Below are 21,161 nucleotides of genomic sequence, written 5' to 3'. Positions count from 1 at the left end.
GCTCTACTGCTACCTTAGATTCCGCTCCGGACCTGCTTACCCTGCCCTGGACCCCGCTCTACTGCTACCTTGGATTCCGCTCCGGACCTGCTTACCCTGCCCTGGACCCCGCTCTACTGCTACCTTAGATTCCGCTCCGGACCTGCTTACCCTGCCCTGGACCCCGCTCTACTGCTACCTTGGATTCCGCTCCGGACCTGCTTACCCTGCCCTGGACCCCGCTCTACTGCTACCTTGGATTCCGCTCCGGACCTGCTTACCCTGCCCTGGACCCCGCTCTACTGCTACCTTGGATTCCGCTCCGGACCTGCTTACCCTGCCCTGGACCCCGCTCTACTGCTACCTTAGATTCCGCTCCGGACCTGCTTACCCTGCCCTGGACCCCGCTCTACTGCTACCTTGGATTCCGCTCCGGACCTGCTTACCCTGCCCTGGACCCCGCTCTACTGCTACCTTGGATTCCGCTCCGGACCTGCTTACCCTGCCCTGGACCCCGCTCTACTGCTACCTTGGATTCCGCTCCGGACCTGCTTACCCTGCCCTGGACCCCGCTCTACTGCTACCTTAGATTCCGCTCCGGACCTGCTTACCCTGCCCTGGACCCCGCTCTACTGCTACCTTAGATTCCGCTCCGGACCTGCTTACCCTGCCCTGGACCCCCGCTCTACTGCTACCTTAGATTCCGCTCCGGACCTGCTTACCCTGCCCTGGACCCCGCTCTACTGCTACCTTGGATTCCGCTCCGGACCTGCTTACCCTGCCCTGGACCCCGCTCTACTGCTACCTTAGATTCCGCTCCGGACCTGCTTACCCTGCCCTGGACCCCGCTCTACTGCTACCTTAGATTCCGCTCCGGACCTGCTTACCCTGCCCTGGACCCCTTGCCCCAGCCTCAGCTCCTGGTTCCCTGCTACCCACCTGAGCTTCCCCTGGCCTGCCACACACACACACACACACACACACACACACACACACACACACACACACACACACACACACACACACACACACACACACGCACTCCCCCCGCTTATCAATAAATGCCTTTGTTACCTTGTCCCTGTCTCCTCATCTGAGACTGCAACTTGGGTTCACCTGCTCCGCCCTGTGTAACAGTATTGCGGAGGAAAATACTACCCCCCCCCCCCCCCCCCCCGCCTCAACGTCAATAAAATGAAAGAGCTGTTCGTGGACTACAGGAGACAGCAGAGAGAGCATGTCCCCATCCACATGGACAGGGCCGCAGTGGACAGGGCCGCAGTGGACAGGGTAAAAAAAAACACATCACTGATGACCTGAAATGGTCCCTTCACACAGACAGTGTCTCTTCAACCTCAGGAGCAGCAGCGTAGCCTAGTGGTTAGAGCGTTGGGACTAGTAACCGAAAGGTTGCAAGTTCGAATCCCCGAGCTGACGAGGTACACATCTGTCGTTCTGCCCCTGAACAACCCACTGTTCCTAGGCCGCCGTCATTGAAAATAAGAATTTGTCCTTAACTAGTTAAATAAAGAATAAAAATTAAATTGCAACGTTGACTTAAGGAATGGGTGGAGATGGTTGGCATGAGAGAGGTGTTCTGCCATGGCACTGACCCCAGAACCACATCATTCTTGCTGTTAATGCATTACATATTCCTGGTCCATTAGCTTACACTTCATAAGGGTCTGATATGAAGCAGGAACTTTATGCATACATAATAACAACCAGAGATGTAATGATTACTGTAATAGTTTCCCCCGTATACTGTAGACCATTAGGCCTACGTGCAGATGGCAGGTAGCTATAGCAATTCTGTAAGGAGCCTTTGATAACATCGTTGGAATATCTGAATGGCAGTTCTCGAGGGTTATCTCTTGCCTCCTAAAGCCAACGACTCCAATGACCTGGACAGGTAATGCTTCATTTAGCCAGTCTTATCATCCATCTATAAACAGTTGCCACGCACTGACCACACGCCTTCCAGAAATGGTGTGTGTGTGTGTGTGTGTGTGTGTGTGTGTTCCTGACTTTAAAATGGCTTATAGTAATTATTATAGTGTAGCAGAGACTGCCTAGCCTGATGGCTACATTATTCTGCTGCTCTGTAGTACAACAGAGACTGCCTAGCCTGATGACTACATTATTCTGCTGCCCTGTAGTACAGCAGAGACTGCCTAGCCTGATGGCTATATTATGCTGCTGCCCTGTAGTACAGCAGAGACTGCCTAACCTGGCGACTACATTATTCTGCTGCTCTGTAGTACAGCAGAGACTGCCTAGCCTGGCGACTACATTATTCTGCTGCTCTGTAGTACAGCAGAGACTGCCTAGCCTGATGGCTACATTATTCTGCTGCTCTGTAATACAGCAGAGACTGCCTAGCCTGGCGACTACATTATTCTGCTGCTCTGTAGTACAGCAGAGACTGCCTAGCCTGATGGCTACATTATTATGCTGCCCTGTAGTACAGCAGAGACTGCCTAGCCTGATGACTATATTATTCTGCTGCTCTGTAGTACAGCAGAGACTGCCTAGCCTGGTGACTACATTATTCTGCTGCCCTGTAGTACAGCAGAGACTGCCTAGCCTGATGGCTACATTATTCTTCTGCCCTGTAGTACAGCAGAGACTGCCTAGCCTGATGACTACATTATTCTGTTGCTCTGTAGTACAGCAGAGACTGCCTAGCCTGATGGCTACATTATTCTGCTGCTCTGTAGTACAGCAGAGACTGCCTAGCCTGATGACTACATTATGCTGCTGCCCTGTAGTACAACAGAGACTGCCTAGCCTGATGACTACATTATTCTGCTGCTCTGTAGTACAGCAGAGACTGCCTAGCCTGATGGCTACATTATGCTGCTGCCCTGTAATACAGCAGAGACTGCCTAGCCTGATGGCTACATTATTCTGCTGCTCTGTAGTACAACAGAGACTGCCTAGCCTGATGACTACATTATTCTGCTGCTCTGTAGTACAGCAGAGACTGCCTAGCCTGGTGACTACATTATGCTGCTGCCCTGTAGTACAGCAGAGACTGCCTAGCCTGGTGACTACATTATTCTGCTGCTCTGTAGTACAGCAGAGACTGCCTAGCCTGATGGCTACATTATTCTGCTGCTCTGTAGTACAACAGAGACTGCCTAGCCTGATGACTACATTATTCTGCTGCTCTGTAGTACAGCAGAGACTGCCTAGCCTGGTGACTACATTATTCTGCTGCCCTGTAGTACAGCAGAGACTGCCTAGCCTGATGGCTACATTATTCTGCTGCTCTGTAGTACAACAGAGACTGCCTAGCCTGATGGCTACATTATTCTGCTGCTCTGTAGTACAACAGAGACTGCCTAGCCTGATGGCTACATTATTCTGCTGCTCTGTAGTACAGCAGAGACTGCCTAGCCTGGCGACTACATTATTCTGCTGCCCTGTAGTACAACAGAGACTGCCTAGCCTGATGACTACATTATTCTGCTGCCCTGTAATACAGCAGAGACTGCCTAGCCTGATGGCTACATTATTCTGCTGCTCTGTAGTACAACAGAGACTGCCTAGCCTGATGACTACATTATTCTGCTGCTCTGTAGTACAGCAGAGACTGCCTAGCCTGGTGACTATATTATTCTGCTGCTCTGTAGTACAGCAGAGACTGCCTAGCCTGGCGACTACATTATTCTGCTGCCCTGTAGTACAGCAGAGACTGCCTAGCCTGATGGCTACATTATTCTGCTGCTCTGTAATACAGCAGAGACTGCCTAGCCTGATGGCTACATTATTATGCTGCCCTGTAGTACAGCAGAGACTGCCTAGCCTGATGACTATATTATTCTGCTGCTCTGTAGTACAGCAGAGACTGCCTAGCCTGGTGACTACATTATTCTGCTGCCCTGTAGTACAGCAGAGACTGCCTAGCCTGATGGCTACATTATTCTTCTGCCCTGTAGTACAGCAGAGACTGCCTAGCCTGATGACTACATTATTCTGTTGCTCTGTAGTACAGCAGAGACTGCCTAGCCTGATGGCTACATTATTCTGCTGCTCTGTAGTACAGCAGAGACTGCCTAGCCTGATGACTACATTATGCTGCTGCCCTGTAGTACAACAGAGACTGCCTAGCCTGGTGACTACATTATTCTGCTGCCCTGTAGTACAGCAGAGACTGCCTAGCCTGATGGCTACATTATTCTTCTGCCCTGTAGTACAGCAGAGACTGCCTAGCCTGATGACTACATTATTCTGTTGCTCTGTAGTACAGCAGAGACTGCCTAGCCTGATGGCTACATTATTCTGCTGCTCTGTAGTACAGCAGAGACTGCCTAGCCTGATGACTACATTATGCTGCTGCCCTGTAGTACAACAGAGACTGCCTAGCCTGATGACTACATTATTCTGCTGCTCTGTAGTACAGCAGAGACTGCCTAGCCTGATGGCTACATTATGCTGCTGCCCTGTAATACAGCAGAGACTGCCTAGCCTGATGGCTACATTATTCTGCTGCTCTGTAGTACAACAGAGACTGCCTAGCCTGATGACTACATTATTCTGCTGCTCTGTAGTACAGCAGAGACTGCCTAGCCTGGTGACTACATTATGCTGCTGCCCTGTAGTACAGCAGAGACTGCCTAGCCTGGTGACTACATTATTCTGCTGCTCTGTAGTACAGCAGAGACTGCCTAGCCTGATGGCTACATTATTCTGCTGCTCTGTAGTACAACAGAGACTGCCTAGCCTGATGACTACATTATTCTGCTGCTCTGTAGTACAGCAGAGACTGCCTAGCCTGGTGACTACATTATTCTGCTGCCCTGTAGTACAGCAGAGACTGCCTAGCCTGATGGCTACATTATTCTGCTGCTCTGTAGTACAACAGAGACTGCCTAGCCTGATGGCTACATTATTCTGCTGCTCTGTAGTACAACAGAGACTGCCTAGCCTGATGGCTACATTATTCTGCTGCTCTGTAGTACAGCAGAGACTGCCTAGCCTGGCGACTACATTATTCTGCTGCCCTGTAGTACAACAGAGACTGCCTAGCCTGATGACTACATTATTCTGCTGCCCTGTAATACAGCAGAGACTGCCTAGCCTGATGGCTACATTATTCTGCTGCTCTGTAGTACAACAGAGACTGCCTAGCCTGATGACTACATTATTCTGCTGCTCTGTAGTACAGCAGAGACTGCCTAGCCTGGTGACTATATTATTCTGCTGCTCTGTAGTACAGCAGAGACTGCCTAGCCTGGCGACTACATTATTCTGCTGCCCTGTAGTACAGCAGAGACTGCCTAGCCTGATGGCTACATTATTCTGCTGCTCTGTAATACAGCAGAGACTGCCTAGCCTGATGGCTACATTATTATGCTGCCCTGTAGTACAGCAGAGACTGCCTAGCCTGATGACTATATTATTCTGCTGCTCTGTAGTACAGCAGAGACTGCCTAGCCTGGTGACTACATTATTCTGCTGCCCTGTAGTACAGCAGAGACTGCCTAGCCTGATGGCTACATTATTCTTCTGCCCTGTAGTACAGCAGAGACTGCCTAGCCTGATGACTACATTATTCTGTTGCTCTGTAGTACAGCAGAGACTGCCTAGCCTGATGGCTACATTATTCTGCTGCTCTGTAGTACAGCAGAGACTGCCTAGCCTGATGACTACATTATGCTGCTGCCCTGTAGTACAACAGAGACTGCCTAGCCTGGTGACTACATTATTCTGCTGCCCTGTAGTACAGCAGAGACTGCCTAGCCTGATGGCTACATTATTCTTCTGCCCTGTAGTACAGCAGAGACTGCCTAGCCTGATGACTACATTATTCTGTTGCTCTGTAGTACAGCAGAGACTGCCTAGCCTGATGGCTACATTATTCTGCTGCTCTGTAGTACAGCAGAGACTGCCTAGCCTGATGACTACATTATGCTGCTGCCCTGTAGTACAACAGAGACTGCCTAGCCTGATGACTACATTATTCTGCTGCTCTGTAGTACAGCAGAGACTGCCTAGCCTGATGGCTACATTATGCTGCTGCCCTGTAATACAGCAGAGACTGCCTAGCCTGATGGCTACATTATTCTGCTGCTCTGTAGTACAACAGAGACTGCCTAGCCTGATGACTACATTATTCTGCTGCTCTGTAGTACAGCAGAGACTGCCTAGCCTGGTGACTACATTATGCTGCTGCCCTGTAGTACAGCAGAGACTGCCTAGCCTGGTGACTACATTATTCTGCTGCTCTGTAGTACAGCAGAGACTGCCTAGCCTGATGGCTACATTATTCTGCTGCTCTGTAGTACAACAGAGACTGCCTAGCCTGATGACTACATTATTCTGCTGCTCTGTAGTACAGCAGAGACTGCCTAGCCTGGTGACTACATTATTCTGCTGCCCTGTAGTACAGCAGAGACTGCCTAGCCTGATGCTACATTATTCTGCTGCTCTGAGTACAACAGAGACTGCCTAGCCTGATGGCTACATTATTCTGCTGCTCTGTAGTACACAGAGACTGCCTAGCCTGATGGCTACATTATTCTGCTGCTCTGTAGTACACAGAGACTGCCTAGCCTGGCGACTACATTATTCTGCTGCCCTGTAGTACAACAGAGACTGCCTAGCCTGATGACTACATTATTCTGCTGCCCTGTAATACAGCAGAGACTGCCTAGCCTGATGGCTACATTATTCTGCTGCTCTGTAGTACAACAGAGACTGCCTAGCCTGATGACTACATTATTCTACTAATGCTACTGTAATGTATTTAACTAGTGCCTGTATTATTGTACCTAACTACGTAAGTATGTAACTAATGCTACTGTAATGTATTGTAACCTAATGCACTAGTATGTATTTTAACCCAATGCTCTGTCCATGTATTTAAACTATGCTCTGTAATTGTAATTGTAACCTATGCGTAAGTATGAACTAAGCTACGTATGTATTGTAACCTGATTGCACTGTAATGTATTGTAACATAATGCTACTGTAATGTATTTAAACTGCTATGGAATGGAGTTCCTACATGCAGAATGTTTCTATCTATGTATATTACCGTATTCTGTTGTACAGATGCTACTGTATGATTCCTGGTGCACTGTTAATGTGATTGTAACAATCCCGAATTACTGTACCTGAATGACGGTTGTGGAACCATAATTCTACTGTAATGTATGTGTAACCTAATGCTACTGGTAATGGTTTGGTAACCATATCGACTGTGTACTGACCTAATGTACTTGTATATTCCAATGCTACTGTCATGTATTGTAACCTGATCCTCTGGTAATGTATTGTAACCTATGCTACTGTAATGTTGGTACACCCCTATCCCACTGTATTATTGTAACCTAATGCTACTGTAATGTAATGGGTACCTAATGCTACTGTATATGTACTTGCTACGTATATCCTAATGCTACTGTAATGTATTGTAACCTGATGCTACTGTAATGTCATTGTACCCCATTGAAATGCTACTGTAAATGTATTGTACCTAACTAATGTATGTATTACTATGTATGTATTCTGGAACTCATTGCCTACTGTAATGTATTGTACCTAATGCTACTGTAGATGTATTGTACCTAATGATACTGTATATGTATTGTACCTGATGCTACTGTATGTATTGTAACCTAATGCTACTGTAATAGTATTGTAACCTGATGGTACTGGTAATGTATTGTAACTAATGCTAATGTAATGTATTGTGTAACCTCGATGCTACTGTTGATATTGTAACCTAATGCGCTAGTAAATGTATTGTAAACCGATGCAACTGTAATTATTTGTAACCTCAATGCTACTGTAAATGTATTGTAACCTGATGCTACTGTAATGTATTGTAACCTGATGCTACTGTATTATTGTAACCTAATGCTACTGTCATGTATTGTAACCTAATAGTCCTGTAATGTATTGTAACCTGATGCTACTATAATGTATTGTTACCTAATACTACTGTAATGTATGTAACTGATGCTACTGTAATGTATTGTAACCGAATGCTACTGTCATTGTACTTGTAACATAATGCTACTTATGTATGTAAACTAATGCTACTGTTATGTATTATAATCTGGAATCTTCTGTAATGTATTGTAACCTATGCTACTGTCATTAGTCCTAATGCCTGTAATTAACCTAAATGCTACTGTAATGTATTGTACCCTAATGCTACTGGTAATGTATTGTAACCTAAGCTACTGTAAATGTATGTAACCTCAATGCTACTGTAATGTATTGTACCAATCTCGTATATGAACTATGCTTACTGTAATGTATTGTAACCTAATGCTACTGTCATGTATTGTACCTAATGCTACTGTCCATTTATTGTAACCTTAATGCTACTGTATGATTGTACCTAATGCTCCTGTTGTATTGTAACCTAATGCTACGTCACTGTATTGTAACCTATGTTACTGATATGTATTGTAACCTAATTCTTACGAGTAATGTATTGTAACCATGCTACTGTATATGTTATTGGTAACTAATGCTACTGCAATGTATTGTAACCTAATGCTACTGTAATGTATTGTAACCTAATGCTACTGTAATGTATTATAACCTGTATCTACTGTAATGTATTGTAACCTAATGCTACTGTCATGTATTGTAACCGAATGCTACTGTAATGTATTTTAACCTAATGCTACTGTAATGTATTGTAACCTAATGCTACTGTAATGTATTGTAACCTAATGCTACTGTAATGTATTGTAACCTAATGCTACTGTAATGTAGTGAACTAATGCTACTGTCAGGGGTGGGGGGGTATTGGTACCATGATGCTACTGTAATGTATTGTAACCTAATGCTACTGTAATGTATTGTAACCTAATGCTACTGTAATGTATTGTAACCTAATGCTACTGTAATGTATTGTAACCTAATGCTACTGTAATGTATTGTAACCTAATGATACTGTAATGTATTGTACCATGATGCTACTGTAATGTATTGTAGCCTAATGCTACTGTAATGTATTGTAACCTAATGCTACTGTAATGTATTGTAACCTAATGCTACTGTAATGTATTGTAACCTGATGCTACTGTAATGTATTGTAACCTAATGCTACTGTAATGTATTGTAACCTGATGCTACTGTAATGTATTGTAACCTAATAGTCCTGTAATGTATTGTAACCTGATGCTACTATAATGTATTGTTACCTAATACTACTGTAATGTATTGTAACCTGATGCTACTGTAATGTATTGTAACCTAATGCTACTGTCATGTATTGTAACCTAATGCTACTGTAATGTATTGTAACCTAATGCTACTGTAATGTATTATAATCTGAATCTTCTGTAATGTATTGTAACCTAATGCTACTGTCATGTATTGTAACCTAATGCTACTGTAATGTATTGTAACCTAATGCTACTGTAATGTATTGTAACCTAATGCTACTGTCATGTATTGTAACCTAATGCTACTGTAATGTATTGTAACCTAATGCTACTGTAATGTATTGTAACCTAATGCTACTGTAATGTATTGTAACCTAATGCTACTGTAATGTATTGTAACCTAATGCTACTGTCAATGATTGTAACCTAGATGCTAACTGTAATGTATTGTAAACCCAATGCTACTGTATGTATGTACACCTAATGCTACGGCAATGTTTGTAACCTATGCTACTGTATGTATTGTACCTATGCTACTGTAATGTATTATCACCGTATCTACTGTATGTATTTGTAACCCTATGCTACTGTCATGTATTGTACCGAATGCTAACTAATGTATTTTATAATGCTATTAAAGTAGTACCTAATGCTACTGTAATGTATTGTAACCTAATGCTACTGTAATGTATTGTAACCTAATGCTACTGTAATGTATTGTAACCTAATGCTACTGTAATGTATTGTACCATGATGCTACTGTAATGTATTGTAGCCTAATGCTACTGTAATGTATTGTAACCTAATGCTACTGTAATGTATTGGAACCTATTGCTACTGTAATGTATTGTAACCTAATGCTACTGTAATGTATTGTAACCTAATGATACTGTAATGTATTGTACCATGATGCTACTGTAATGTATTGTAACCTAATGCTACTGTAATGTATTGTAACCTGATGGTACTGTAATGTATTGTAACATAATGCTACTGTAATGTATTGTAACCTGGATGGCTACTGGTAATTATTTGTAACTAATGCTACTGAATATGATTGTCCTGATGCTACTGTAATGTATTGTAACCTAATGCTACTGTAATGTATTGTAACCTGATGCTACTGTAATGTATTGTAACCTGATGCTACTGTAATGTTTTGTAACCTAATGCTACTGTCATGTATTGTAACCTAATAGTCCTGTAATGTATTGTAACCTGGTGCTACTATAATGTATTGTTACCTAATACTACTGTAATGTATTGTAACCTGATGCTACTGTAATGTATTGTAACCTAATGCTACTGTCATGTATTGAACCTAATGCGTCTGTAACTGTATTTGTAACCTGAATGCTACTGTAATGTCATATAATCTGAATCTACTGTAATGTATTGTACCTATGCTACTGGTCATGTATTGTAACCTAATCTATGATATGTAACCTGTATTATGTAACTAATGTACTTAATGTATGTATATCTAGTTGTAACCTAATGCTACTGTAATGTATTGTAACCTAATGCTACTGTAATGTATTGTAACCTAATGCTACTGTCATGTATTGTAACCTGATGCTTCAGAATATAACCTTATTTTTTTGCAGAGCAGGGTAAATCAGGGAAGAGCAAGCAAGGCAGGGTAGAGCAGGGCAGGGTAGGGCAGAGCAGGGCAGGGTAGAGCAGGGCAGGGTAGAGCAGGACAGGGTAGAGTAGGGTAGAGCAGATAGCGCAGGGTAGAGTAGGGAAGAGCAGGTATGGCAGGGTAGGGCAAGGTAGTGCAGGGCAGGGTAGAGTAGGGTAGAGCAGGGCAGGGTAGAGTAGGGTAGAGCAGGGAAGGGTAGAGTAGGGCAGGGTAGAGCAGGTCAGGGTAGAGCAGGGAAGAGCAGGGTAGAGCAGGGCAGGGTAGAGCAGGGAAGAGCAGGGTAGAGTAGGGCAGGGTAGAGCAGGGAAGAGCATGGTAGAGCAGGGCAGGGTAGAGCAGGGTAGAGCAGGGTAGAGCAGGGAAGACCAGGGTAGAGTAGGGTAGAGCAGGGTAGAGTAGAGTAGGGTAGAGTAGGGTAGAGCAGGGTAGAGCAGTGTAGAGTAGGGTAGAGCAGAGAAGAGTAGGGTAGAGCAGGGTAGAGTAGAGTAGGGTGGAGTAGGGTGGAGTAGGGTAGAGCAGGGTAGAGCAGTGTAGAGCAGGGTAGATCAGGGTAGAGTAGGGTAGATCAGGGTAGAGTAGGGTAGAGCAGGGTAGAGTAGGATAGAGCAGGGTAGAGTAGGGTAGAGCAGGGTAGAGAAGGGTAGAGTGCGATAGATCGGGTAGAGTAGGGTAGAGCTGGGTAGAGCAGGGTAGAGTAGGGTAGCGCAGGGTAGAGTAGGATAGAGCAGGGTAGAGTAGGGTAGAGCAGAGTAGAGTAGGATAGAGCAGGGTAGAGCAGGGTAGAGCAGAGTAGAGTAGAGTAGAGTACGGCAGAGCAGAGCAGATAAAGAGTGGTAGAGTAGGTAGAGGTAGGGTAAGCGGGTAGAGCAGTTAGGAGTGAGTAGATCAGGGTAGAGTAGGGTAGAGCAGGATAGAGCAGTGTAGAGTAGGGTAGATCAGGGTAGAGCAGGGTAGAGTAGGGTAGAGTAGGGTAGATCAGGGTAGAGCAGGGTAGAGCAGTGTAGAGTAGGTAAGTGGGTAGATCAGGGTAAGCAGTGTAAGTAGTAGCAGGTGTAAGTAGGGTAGAGCAGGGTAGAGCAGTGTAGAGTAGAGTAGATCAGGGTAGAGTAGGGTAGAGCAGGATAGAGCAGGGTAGGGAAGGATAGAGCAGGGTAGCGTAGGGTAGAGCAGGGTAGAGAAGGGTAGAGTGCGATAGAGCAGGGTAGAGCAGGGTAGAGCAGGGTAGAGTAGGATAGAGCAGGGTAGACCAGGGTAGAGTAGGACAGAGCAGGGTAGTGCAGGTAGAGCAGGGTAGAGCATGGTAGAGTAAGGTAGAGCAGGGTAGAGCTGGGTAGAGTAGGGTAGAGCAGGGTAGAGCCGGGTAGAGAAGGGTATAGTAGGGTAGAGCAGGGTAGTTCAAGGTAGAGCACGGTAGAGCAGGGTAGTTCAAGGTAGAGCAAGGTAGAGTAGGATAGATCGGGTAGAGTAGGGTAGAGCTGGGTAGAGCAGGGTAGAGCAGGGTAGAGCAGGGTAGGGTAGGGTAGAGCAGAGCAGAGTAGAGCAGGGTAGGGTAGGGTAAAGCAGGGTAGAGCAGGGTAGAGTAGGATAGAGCAGGGTACAGCAGGGTAGGGTAGGGTAGAGCAGAGCAGAGTAGAGCAGGGTAGGGTAGGGTAAAGCAGGGTAGAGCAGGGTAGAGCAGGGTAGAGCAGGATAGAGTAGGGTAGTGCAGGATAGAGCAGGGTAGAGCAGGGTAGAGTAGGGTAGTGCATGGGTAAGTAGGTAGAGCAGGGTAGACAGGGTAAGGTAGCGAGGGGTAGAAGCGTGTAGAGCAGGTAGAGTAGGGTAAGTAGGGTATTCAGGGTAGAGCAGATAGAGTAGGGTAGTGCAGGATAGAGCAGGAGTAAGCAAGGGTAGTAGGTAGTGCGGGTAGAGTATGGTAAGCAGGTAGACAGGGTAGAGGTAGGGTAAGCAGGGTAGAGCAGGGTAGGAGCAGTAGGGGTAGAGCAGTAAGCTGACGAGCAGGGTAGAGGTACAGGAGAGCGGGTAGAGTGGGGTAGAGTCGGTATAGGGAGGCAGGTGTAGAGCATGGTAGGAGTCGGGTAGAGTAGGGTAGTGCTAGAGTAGGTAGACAGGGTAGAGCAGGGTGAGTAGGGTAGAGTAGGGTGAGCAGGGTAGAGTAGGGTAGGCCAGGGTAGAGCAGGGTACAGTAGGGTAAGTAGTAGGGTAGAGCAGGGTAGAAGAGAGGCGGTATGTGGGTAGGCTAGGGTTAGGCAGGGTAGAGTAGGTAGGTAGTGTAGCAGGTAGAGGGTAGGAGGGTTACAGGTGTATGGAGGGGGTAGGGCATAGAGTAGGGTAGAGAGTCAGGATAGACGGGTAGAGTATGGTGAGCAGTGTAGAGCAGGGTAGAGTAGGGTCGAGTAGGTTAGAGCAGGTAAGCAGGGTAGAGTAGGTAGAGACAGGGTAGAGCAGGTAGAGCAGGGTAGAGCAGGGTAAGGTAGGGTAGAAGCAGGGTAGAGGTCGGTAGAGTAGGTTAGAGCGGGTAGAGCAGGTAGAGCTAGGGCAGAGCAGGGTAGAGTCCGGGTAGACAGGTAGAGTAGGTAGAAGCAAGGGTAGAGAGGATAGATGCAGTGTAAGTAGGGTAAGCAGGTAAGAGCAGGGTAGAGCAGGGTGGAGTGAGGTTAGAGCAAGGGTAGAGCAGGGTAGAGTCGAGTAGAGTAGGGTAGAGCAGGTTAGAGTAGGGTAGAGTAGGGTAGAGTAGGGTAGAGCAGGGTAGAGCAGGGTAGAGCAGGGTGGAGTAGGGTAGAGTAGGGTAGAGCAGGGTAGAGCAGGGTAGAGTCGAGTAGAGTAGGGTAGAGCAGGTTAGAGTAGGGTAGAGTAGGGTAGAGTAGGGTAGAGCAGGTAGAGCAGGTAGAGTAGGGTAGAAGCAGGGAGAGCAGTAGAGCAGGGTAGAGTTAGGGTAGAGGCAGGTAGGGAGTAGAGAGGGTATAGAGGGTAAGTAGGTCAGAGAGGTAGAGTAGGGTAGAGCAGGGTAGAGCAGGGTAGAGCAGGGTGGAGTAGGGTAGAGTAGGGTAGAGCAGGGTAGAGCAGGGTAGAGTCGAGTAGAGTAGGGTAGAGCAGGTTAGAGTAGGGTAGAGTAGGGTAGAGCAGGGTAGAGCAGGGTAGAGCAGGGTAGAGTAGGGTAGAGTAGGGTAGAGTAGGGTAGAGCAGGGTAGAGCAGGGTAGAGTAGGGTAGAGCAGGGTAGAGCAGGGTAGAGCAGGGTAGAGTAGGGTAGAGCAGGGTGGAGTAGGGTAGAGTAGGGTAGAGCAGGGTAGAGCAGGGTAGAGCAGGGTAGAGTAGGGTAGAGCAGGGTGGAGTAGGGTAGAGCAGGGTAGAGTAGGGTGAGACAGGGTAGAGACAGGGTAGAGTAGGGTAGCAGTAGGGTAGAGCAGTTAGAGGCTGTAGAAGTAGGGTAGAGCAGGGTAGAGCAGAGGTTAGCAGGGTAGTAGAGGGTAGAGCAGGGTAGAGCAGGGTAGAGTAGGGTAGAGTAGGGTAGAGCAGGGTAGAGCAGGGTAGAGTAGGGTAGAGCAGGATAGAGCAGGTAGAGTCGTAGAGAGGTAGACAGGGTAGGCAGGGTAGGCAGAGGTAGAGCTAGGGTAAGAGTTAGGGTAGTAGCTAGGGTAGAGTCATGGGTAGGCAGGGTAGAAGCAGGGGTAGAGGTAGGTAGAGCAGGGTGGAGTAGGGTAGAGTAGGGTAGAGCAGGGTAGAGCAGGGTAGAGCAGGGTAGAGTAGGGTAGAGCAGGGTGGAGTAGGGTAGAGCAGGGTAGAGTAGGGTAGAGCAGGGTAGAGCAGGGTAGAGTAGGGTAGAGTAGGGTAGAGCAGAGTAGAGCAGGGTAGAGTAGGGTAGAGCAGGGTAGAGCAGGGTAGAGCAGGGTAGAGTAGGGTAGAGCAGGGTGGACTAGGGTAGAGCAGGGTAGAGTAGGGTAGAGCAGGGTAGAGCAGGGTAGAGCAGGGTACACAGACACACACACACACACACACACACACACACACACACACACACACACACACACACACCACACACCACACAACACACACACACACACACAACCACACACACCACACAACCACACACACACCACACACCACCAACCACACACACAACACACACACACACACCCACACCACACACACACACACACCCACACACAACACCACACACACACACACACACACACACACACACACACACACCACACACACCACGACCCATGAAGGGTTGTTTGAAATTCTAGTTAATTGTTCTTTTCTTTTCCTCCCTCCTTCTTCAGTGTGGTTGTGTGTTTGTGTGTGTGGTGGTGTGTGTGTTGTGTGTGTGTGTGTGTGGTGTTGGTGTGTGTGTGTGTGTGTGTGTGTTGTGTGGTGTGTGTGTGTGTGTGTGTGGGGGTGTGTCATTTCAAAGATCCCTCATGGTTCTGCCTGTTTGTTCAGATGGTGTTTCAGAAAGCCACTATTTCTAAGTTATTGCATCAGTGTGTTTGATCTCACAGATGTAGAAGTGCAGTTTAAACTTGCTGCTGCAGTGGGGGATCTCTGTTCTTTCCTAAATGAGACACAGTCCCTGGATTCCTTCATGTGGTCAATATTATGCTATTCTGCTCTGTGTTATGTGTTTGAAATGGATATCCACAAATACGGACATCTCATTTCAGAAGGGTTAATTTAACAAGCTTTTATTTTACATGCTTATATTTTATATTTTATATGCATGACATGATGTAAATATAATGTGTTCATTATTTTCTGTTACCTCCATTGCATGGACATTTAGGCCACGGTAGCCTCATTAGCTAGTCTGTCTACGAACACGTTGTAACTCCACTCCTCTCTCCTTGCCTTTTTGGTTGATAGCTGAGAAGGTTAGCTCAACACTGCCCCCCGGTGGTAGAGACATCTGCTTACACCTGGTAGCTTCACTCCACTGAACATGTGCAGGAAAGGCGGAAATGTCTTCCGAATGGACCAGAGAGAAAAATATATTTTTTTATTGTTCGTTGACATTTGTCCCTTCTTTTCAATCCACTGTCTATCTGTAGCCAACACTGTCACTTCAGTAGTGCCTATCGTAATAAATAAAATAAACAATATAAACTATAACTATAATATGTATATATAAACTATAAACAATACAAAAACATACACACAACAAACGACTAAATCAAACCTGCCTATCTAGTTTCTAAACGTGCTGATTCTTCTCAATTATTCCCTCATTCACATGAAAAAGAGCTCCAAAAAGACACCCAGGACCACATGACCTCCAACATTAGAGCCTGACATGGACCATTTCTTTTTAATAAGCCTGTCTTCCTGACACTCTGTAAGATAATATTTGCATCTCTTAAGCATATGCATTGACAACCAATGGTCTGTTTGTTTTATAAACATCTGTTGCAGTTTACCAGTGGTGGAAAAAGTACCCAATTGTCATACTTGAGAGAAAGTAAAGAAAGAAAATGATAGAAAATGACTCAAGTACAAGTAAAAGTCACCCAGTAAAATATTACTTGAGTAAAAGTATAAAAGTAGTTGGTTTTAAATATATTTAAGTATCAAAAGTAAGTGTAATTGCTCAAATAAACTTAAGTCTCAAATAGTATAAATCATTTAAAATGTCTTATATTAAGAGCCAGTAGGGATGACCAGGGATGTTCTCTGTTTAGTGAGTCCTCCAGATCAGAGGCAGTAGGGATGACCAGGGATGTTCTCTGTTTATTGAGTCCGCCAGATCAGAGGCAGTGGGGATGACCAGGGATGTTCTCTGTTTAGTGAGTCCTCCGATCAGAAGCAGTAGGGATGACCAGGGATGTTCTCTTTTGTGAGTCCTCCAGATCAGAGGCAGTAGAGATGACCAGGGATGTTCTCTGTTTAGTGAGTCCACCAGATCAGAGGCAGTGGGGATGACCAGGGATGTTCTCTGTTTAGTGAGTCCTCCAGATTAGAGGCAGTGGGGATGACCAGGGATGTTCTCTGTTTAGTGAGTCCTCCAGATCAGAAGCAGTAGGGATGACCAGGGATGTTCTCTGTTTAGTGAGTCCTCCAGATCAGAGGCAGTAGAGATGACCAGGGATGTTCTCTGTTTAGTGAGTCCACCAGATCAGAGGCAGTGGGGATGACCAGGGATGTTCTCTGTTTAGTGAGTCCTCCAGATTAGAGGCAGTGGGGATGACCAGTGATGTTCTCTGTTTAGTGAGTCCTACAGATCAGAGGCAGTAGGGATGACCAGATATGTTCTCTGTTTAGTGAGTCCTCCAGATCAGAGGCAGAAGGGATGACCAGGGATGTTCTCTGTTTAGTGAGTCCTCCAGATCAGAGGCTAGGGCTGACCAGGGATATTCTCTGTTTAGTGAGTCCTCCAGATCAGAGGCAGTAGGGCTGACCAGGGTCATTCTCAGTTTAGTGAGTCCTCCAGATCAGAGGCAGTAGGGATGACCAGGGATGTTCTCTGTTTAGTGAGTCCTCCAGATCAGAGGCAGTAGGGATGACCACGGATGTTCTCTGTTTATTGAGTCCTCCAGATCAGAGGCAGTGGGGATGACCAGGGATGTTCTCTGTTTAGTGAGTCTCCGATCAGAGGCAGTAGGGATGACCAGGGATGTTCTCTGTTTAGTGAGTCCTCCAGATCAGAGGCAGAAGGGATGACCAGGGATGTTCTCTGTTTAGTGAGTCCTCCAGATCAGAGGCAGTAGGGCTGACCAGGGATATTCTCTGTTTAGTGAGTCCTCCAGATCAGAGGCAGTAGGGCTGACCAGGGATGTTCTCTGTTTAGTGAGTCCTCCAGATCAGAGGCAGTAGGGATGCCCAGGGATGTTCTCTGCTAGTGAGTCCTCCAGATCAGAGGCAGTAGGGATGACCAGGGATGTTCTCTGTTTAGTGAGTCCTCCAGATCAGAGGCAGTAGGGATGACCAGGGATGTTCTCTGTTAGTGAGTCCTCCAGATCAGAGGCAGTAGGGATGACTAGGGATGTTCTCTGTTTAGTGAGTCCTCCAGATCAGAGGCAGTAGGGATGACAAGGGATGTTCTCTGTTTAGTGAGTCCTCCAGATCAGAAGCAGTAGGGATGACCAGGGATGTTCAATGTTTAGTGAGTCCTCCAGATCAGAAGCAGTAGGGATGACCAGGAATGTTCTCTGTTTAGTGAGTCCTCAGATCAGAGGCAGTAGGGATGACCAGGGATGTTCTATGTTTAGTGAGTCCTCCAGATCAGAGGCAGTGGGGATGTTCTCTGTTTAGTGAGTCCTCCAGATCAGAGGCAGTGGGGATGTTCTCTGTTTAGTGAGTCCTCCAGATCAGATGCAGTAGGGATGTTCTCTGTTTAGTGAGTTCTCCAGATCAGATGCAGTAGGATGTTCTCTGTTTAGTGAGTCCTCCAGATCAGAGGCAGTAGGGATGTTCTCTGTTTAGTGAGTCCTCCATATCAGAGGCAGTAGGGATGACAAGGGATGTTCTCTGTTTAGTGAGTCCTCCAGATCAGAAGCAGTAGGGATGACCAGGGATGTTCTCTGTTTAGTGAGTCCGCCAGATCAGAGAAATAGGGATGACCAGGGATGTTCTCTGTTTAGTGAGTCCTCCAGATCAGAGGCAGTAGGGATGACCAGGGATGTTCTCTGTTTAGTGAGTCCTCCAGATCAGAGGCAGTAGGGATGACTAGGGATGTTCTCTGTTTAGTGAGTCCTCCAGATCAGAGGCAGTAGGGATGACAAGGGATGTTCTCTGTTTAGTGAGTCCTCCAGATCAGAAGCAGTAGGGATGACCAGGGATGTTCAATGTTTAGTGAGTCCTCCAGATCAGAAGCAGTAGGGATGACCAGGAATGTTCTCTGTTTAGTGAGTCCTCCAGATCAGAGGCAGTAGGGATGACCAGGGATGTTCTATGTTTAGTGAGTCCTCCAGATCAGAGGCAGTGGGGATGTTCTCTGTTTAGTGAGTCCTCCAGATCAGAGGCAGTGGGGATGTTCTCTGTTTAGTGAGTCCTCCAGATCAGATGCAGTAGGGATGTTCTCTGTTTAGTGAGTTCTCCAGATCAGATGCAGTAGGGATGTTCTCTGTTTAGTGAGTCCTCCAGATCAGAGGCAGTAGGGATGTTCTCTGTTTAGTGAGTCCTCCATATCAGAGGCAGTAGGGATGACAAGGGATGTTCTCTGTTTAGTGAGTCCTCCAGATCAGAAGCAGTAGGGATGACCAGGGATGTTCTCTGTTTAGTGAGTCCGCCAGATCAGAGGCAGTAGGGATGACCAGGGATGTTCTCTGTTTAGTGAGTCCTCCAGATCAGAGGCAGTAGGGATGACCAGGGATGTTCTCTGTTTAGTGAGTCCTGCAGATCAGAGGCAGTAGGGATGACCAGGGATGTTCTCTGCTAGTGAGTCCTCCAGATCAGAGGCAGTAGGGATGACCAGGGATGTTCTCTGTTTAGTGAGTCCTCCAGATCAGAAGCAGTAGGGATGACCAGGGATGTTTTCTGTTTAGTGAGTCCTCCAGATCAGAGGCAGTGGGGATGACCAGGGATGTTCTCTGTTTAGTGAGTCCTCCAGATCAGAAGCAGTAGGGATGACCATGGATGTTCTCTGTTTAGTGAGTCCTCCAGATCAGAGGCAGTAGGGATGACCAGGGATGTTCTCTGTTTAGTGAGTCCTCCAGATCAGAGGCAGTGGGGATGACCAGGGATGTTCTCTGTTTAGTGAGTCCTCCAGATCAGAAGCAGTAGTGATGACCAGGGATGTTCTCTGTTTAGTGAGTCCTCCAGATCAGAGGCAGTAGGGATGACCAGGAATGTTCTCTGTTTAGTGAGTCCTCCAGATCAGAGGCAGTAGGGATGACCAGGGATGTTCTCTGTTTATTGAGTCCTCCAGATCAGAGGCAGTGGGGATGACCAGGGATGTTCTCTGTTTAGTGAGTCCTCCAGATCAGAGGCAGTAGGGATGACCAGGGATGTTCTCTGTTTAGTGAGTCCTCCAGATCAGAGGCAGAAGGGATGACCAGGGATGTTCTCTGTTTAGTGAGTCCTCCAGATCAGAGGCAGTAGGGCTGACCAGGGATATTCTCTGTTTAGTGAGTCCTCCAGATCAGAGGCAGTAGGGCTGACCAGGGTCATTCTCTGTTTAGTGAGTCCTCCAGATCAGAGGCAGTGGGGATGACCAGGGATGTTCTCTGTTTAGTGAGTCCTCTAGATCAGAGGCAGTAGGGATGCCCAGGGATGTTCTCTGCTAGTGAGTCCTCCAGATCAGAGGCAGTAGGGATGACCAGGGATGTTCTCTGTTTAGTGAGTCCTCCAGATCAGAGGCAGTAGGGATGACCAGGGATGTTCTCTGTTTAGTGAGTCCTCCAGATCAGAGGCAGTAGGATGACCAGGATGTTCTCTGTTTAGTGAGTCCTCCAGATCAGAGGCAGTAGGGATGACTAGGGATGTTCTCTGTTTAGTGAGTCCTCCAGATCAGAGGCAGTAGGGACGACAAGGGATGTTCTCTGTTTAGTGAGTCCTCCAGATCAGAAGCAGTAGGGATGACCAGGGATGTTCAATGTTTAGTGAGTCCTCCAGATCAGAAGCAGTAGGGATGACCAGGAATGTTCTCTGTTTAGTGAGTCCTCCAGATCAGAGGCAGTAGGGATGACCAGGGATGTTCTATGTTTAGTGAGTCCTCCAGATCAGAGGCAGTGGGGATGTTCTCTGTTTAGTGAGTCCTCCAGATCAGAGGCAGTGGGGATGTTCTCTGTTTAGTGAGTCCTCCAGATCAGATGAGTAGGGATGTTCTCTGTTTAGTGAGTTCTCCAGATCAGATGCAGTAGGGATGTTCTCTGTTTAGTGAGTCCTCCAGATCAGAGGCAGTAGGGATGTTCTCTGTTTAGTGAGTCATCCATATCAGAGGCAGTAGGGATGTTCTCTGTTTAGTGAGTCATCCATATCAGAGGCAGTAGGGATGTTCTCTGTTTAGTGAGTCCTCCAGATCAGAGGCAGTAGGGATGACCAGGGATGTTGTTTTACATTGTCAGCCATAGTAGTATGATAGGTGTTGTTTTACAGGGTCAGTCACAGTAGTATGATAGGTGTTGTTTTACAGGGTCAGCCATAGTAGTATGATAGGTGTTGTTTTACAGGGTCAGCCATAGTAGTATGATAGGTGTTGTTTTACAGGGTCAGTCATAGTAGTATGATAGGTGTGTTTTACAGGGTCAGTCATAGTAGTATGATAGGTGTTGTTTACAGGGTCAGTCATAGTAGTATGATAGGTGTTGTTTTACAGGGTCAGTCATAGTAGTATGATAGGTGTTGTTTTACAGGGTCAGTCATAGTAGTACGATAGGTGCCCGTTACCAAGGCACTTAAACCTCATTTGCTCCAGTGGTGCTGTACTACTGTGGCTGAGTTAATGAGAGTTAATGTGTTGATG

General features: G+C 46.6%; 1 protein-coding gene across 1 annotated transcript in view; it reads left to right on the top strand.

The window, feature by feature from the left end:
* The first annotated feature begins 1,173 nt into the window (after positions 1 to 1,173).
* The window catches only part of LOC120027933 (glycine-rich cell wall structural protein 1.8-like), a 27,256-nt gene continuing 7,268 nt past the window's right edge, over positions 1,174 to 21,161 (top strand). The window contains exon 1 of the mRNA XM_038973026.1: positions 1,174 to 1,269. Within this exon, the coding sequence (XP_038828954.1) occupies positions 1,174 to 1,269 (96 nt within the window). The remainder of the gene's footprint in view (positions 1,270 to 21,161) is intronic.

This window comes from Salvelinus namaycush, chromosome 33, assembly GCF_016432855.1.
Source record: "Salvelinus namaycush isolate Seneca chromosome 33, SaNama_1.0, whole genome shotgun sequence".
Taxonomy (NCBI): Eukaryota; Metazoa; Chordata; class Actinopteri; order Salmoniformes; family Salmonidae; genus Salvelinus; species Salvelinus namaycush.
This window is presented reverse-complemented; position numbering and strand designations above follow the sequence as displayed.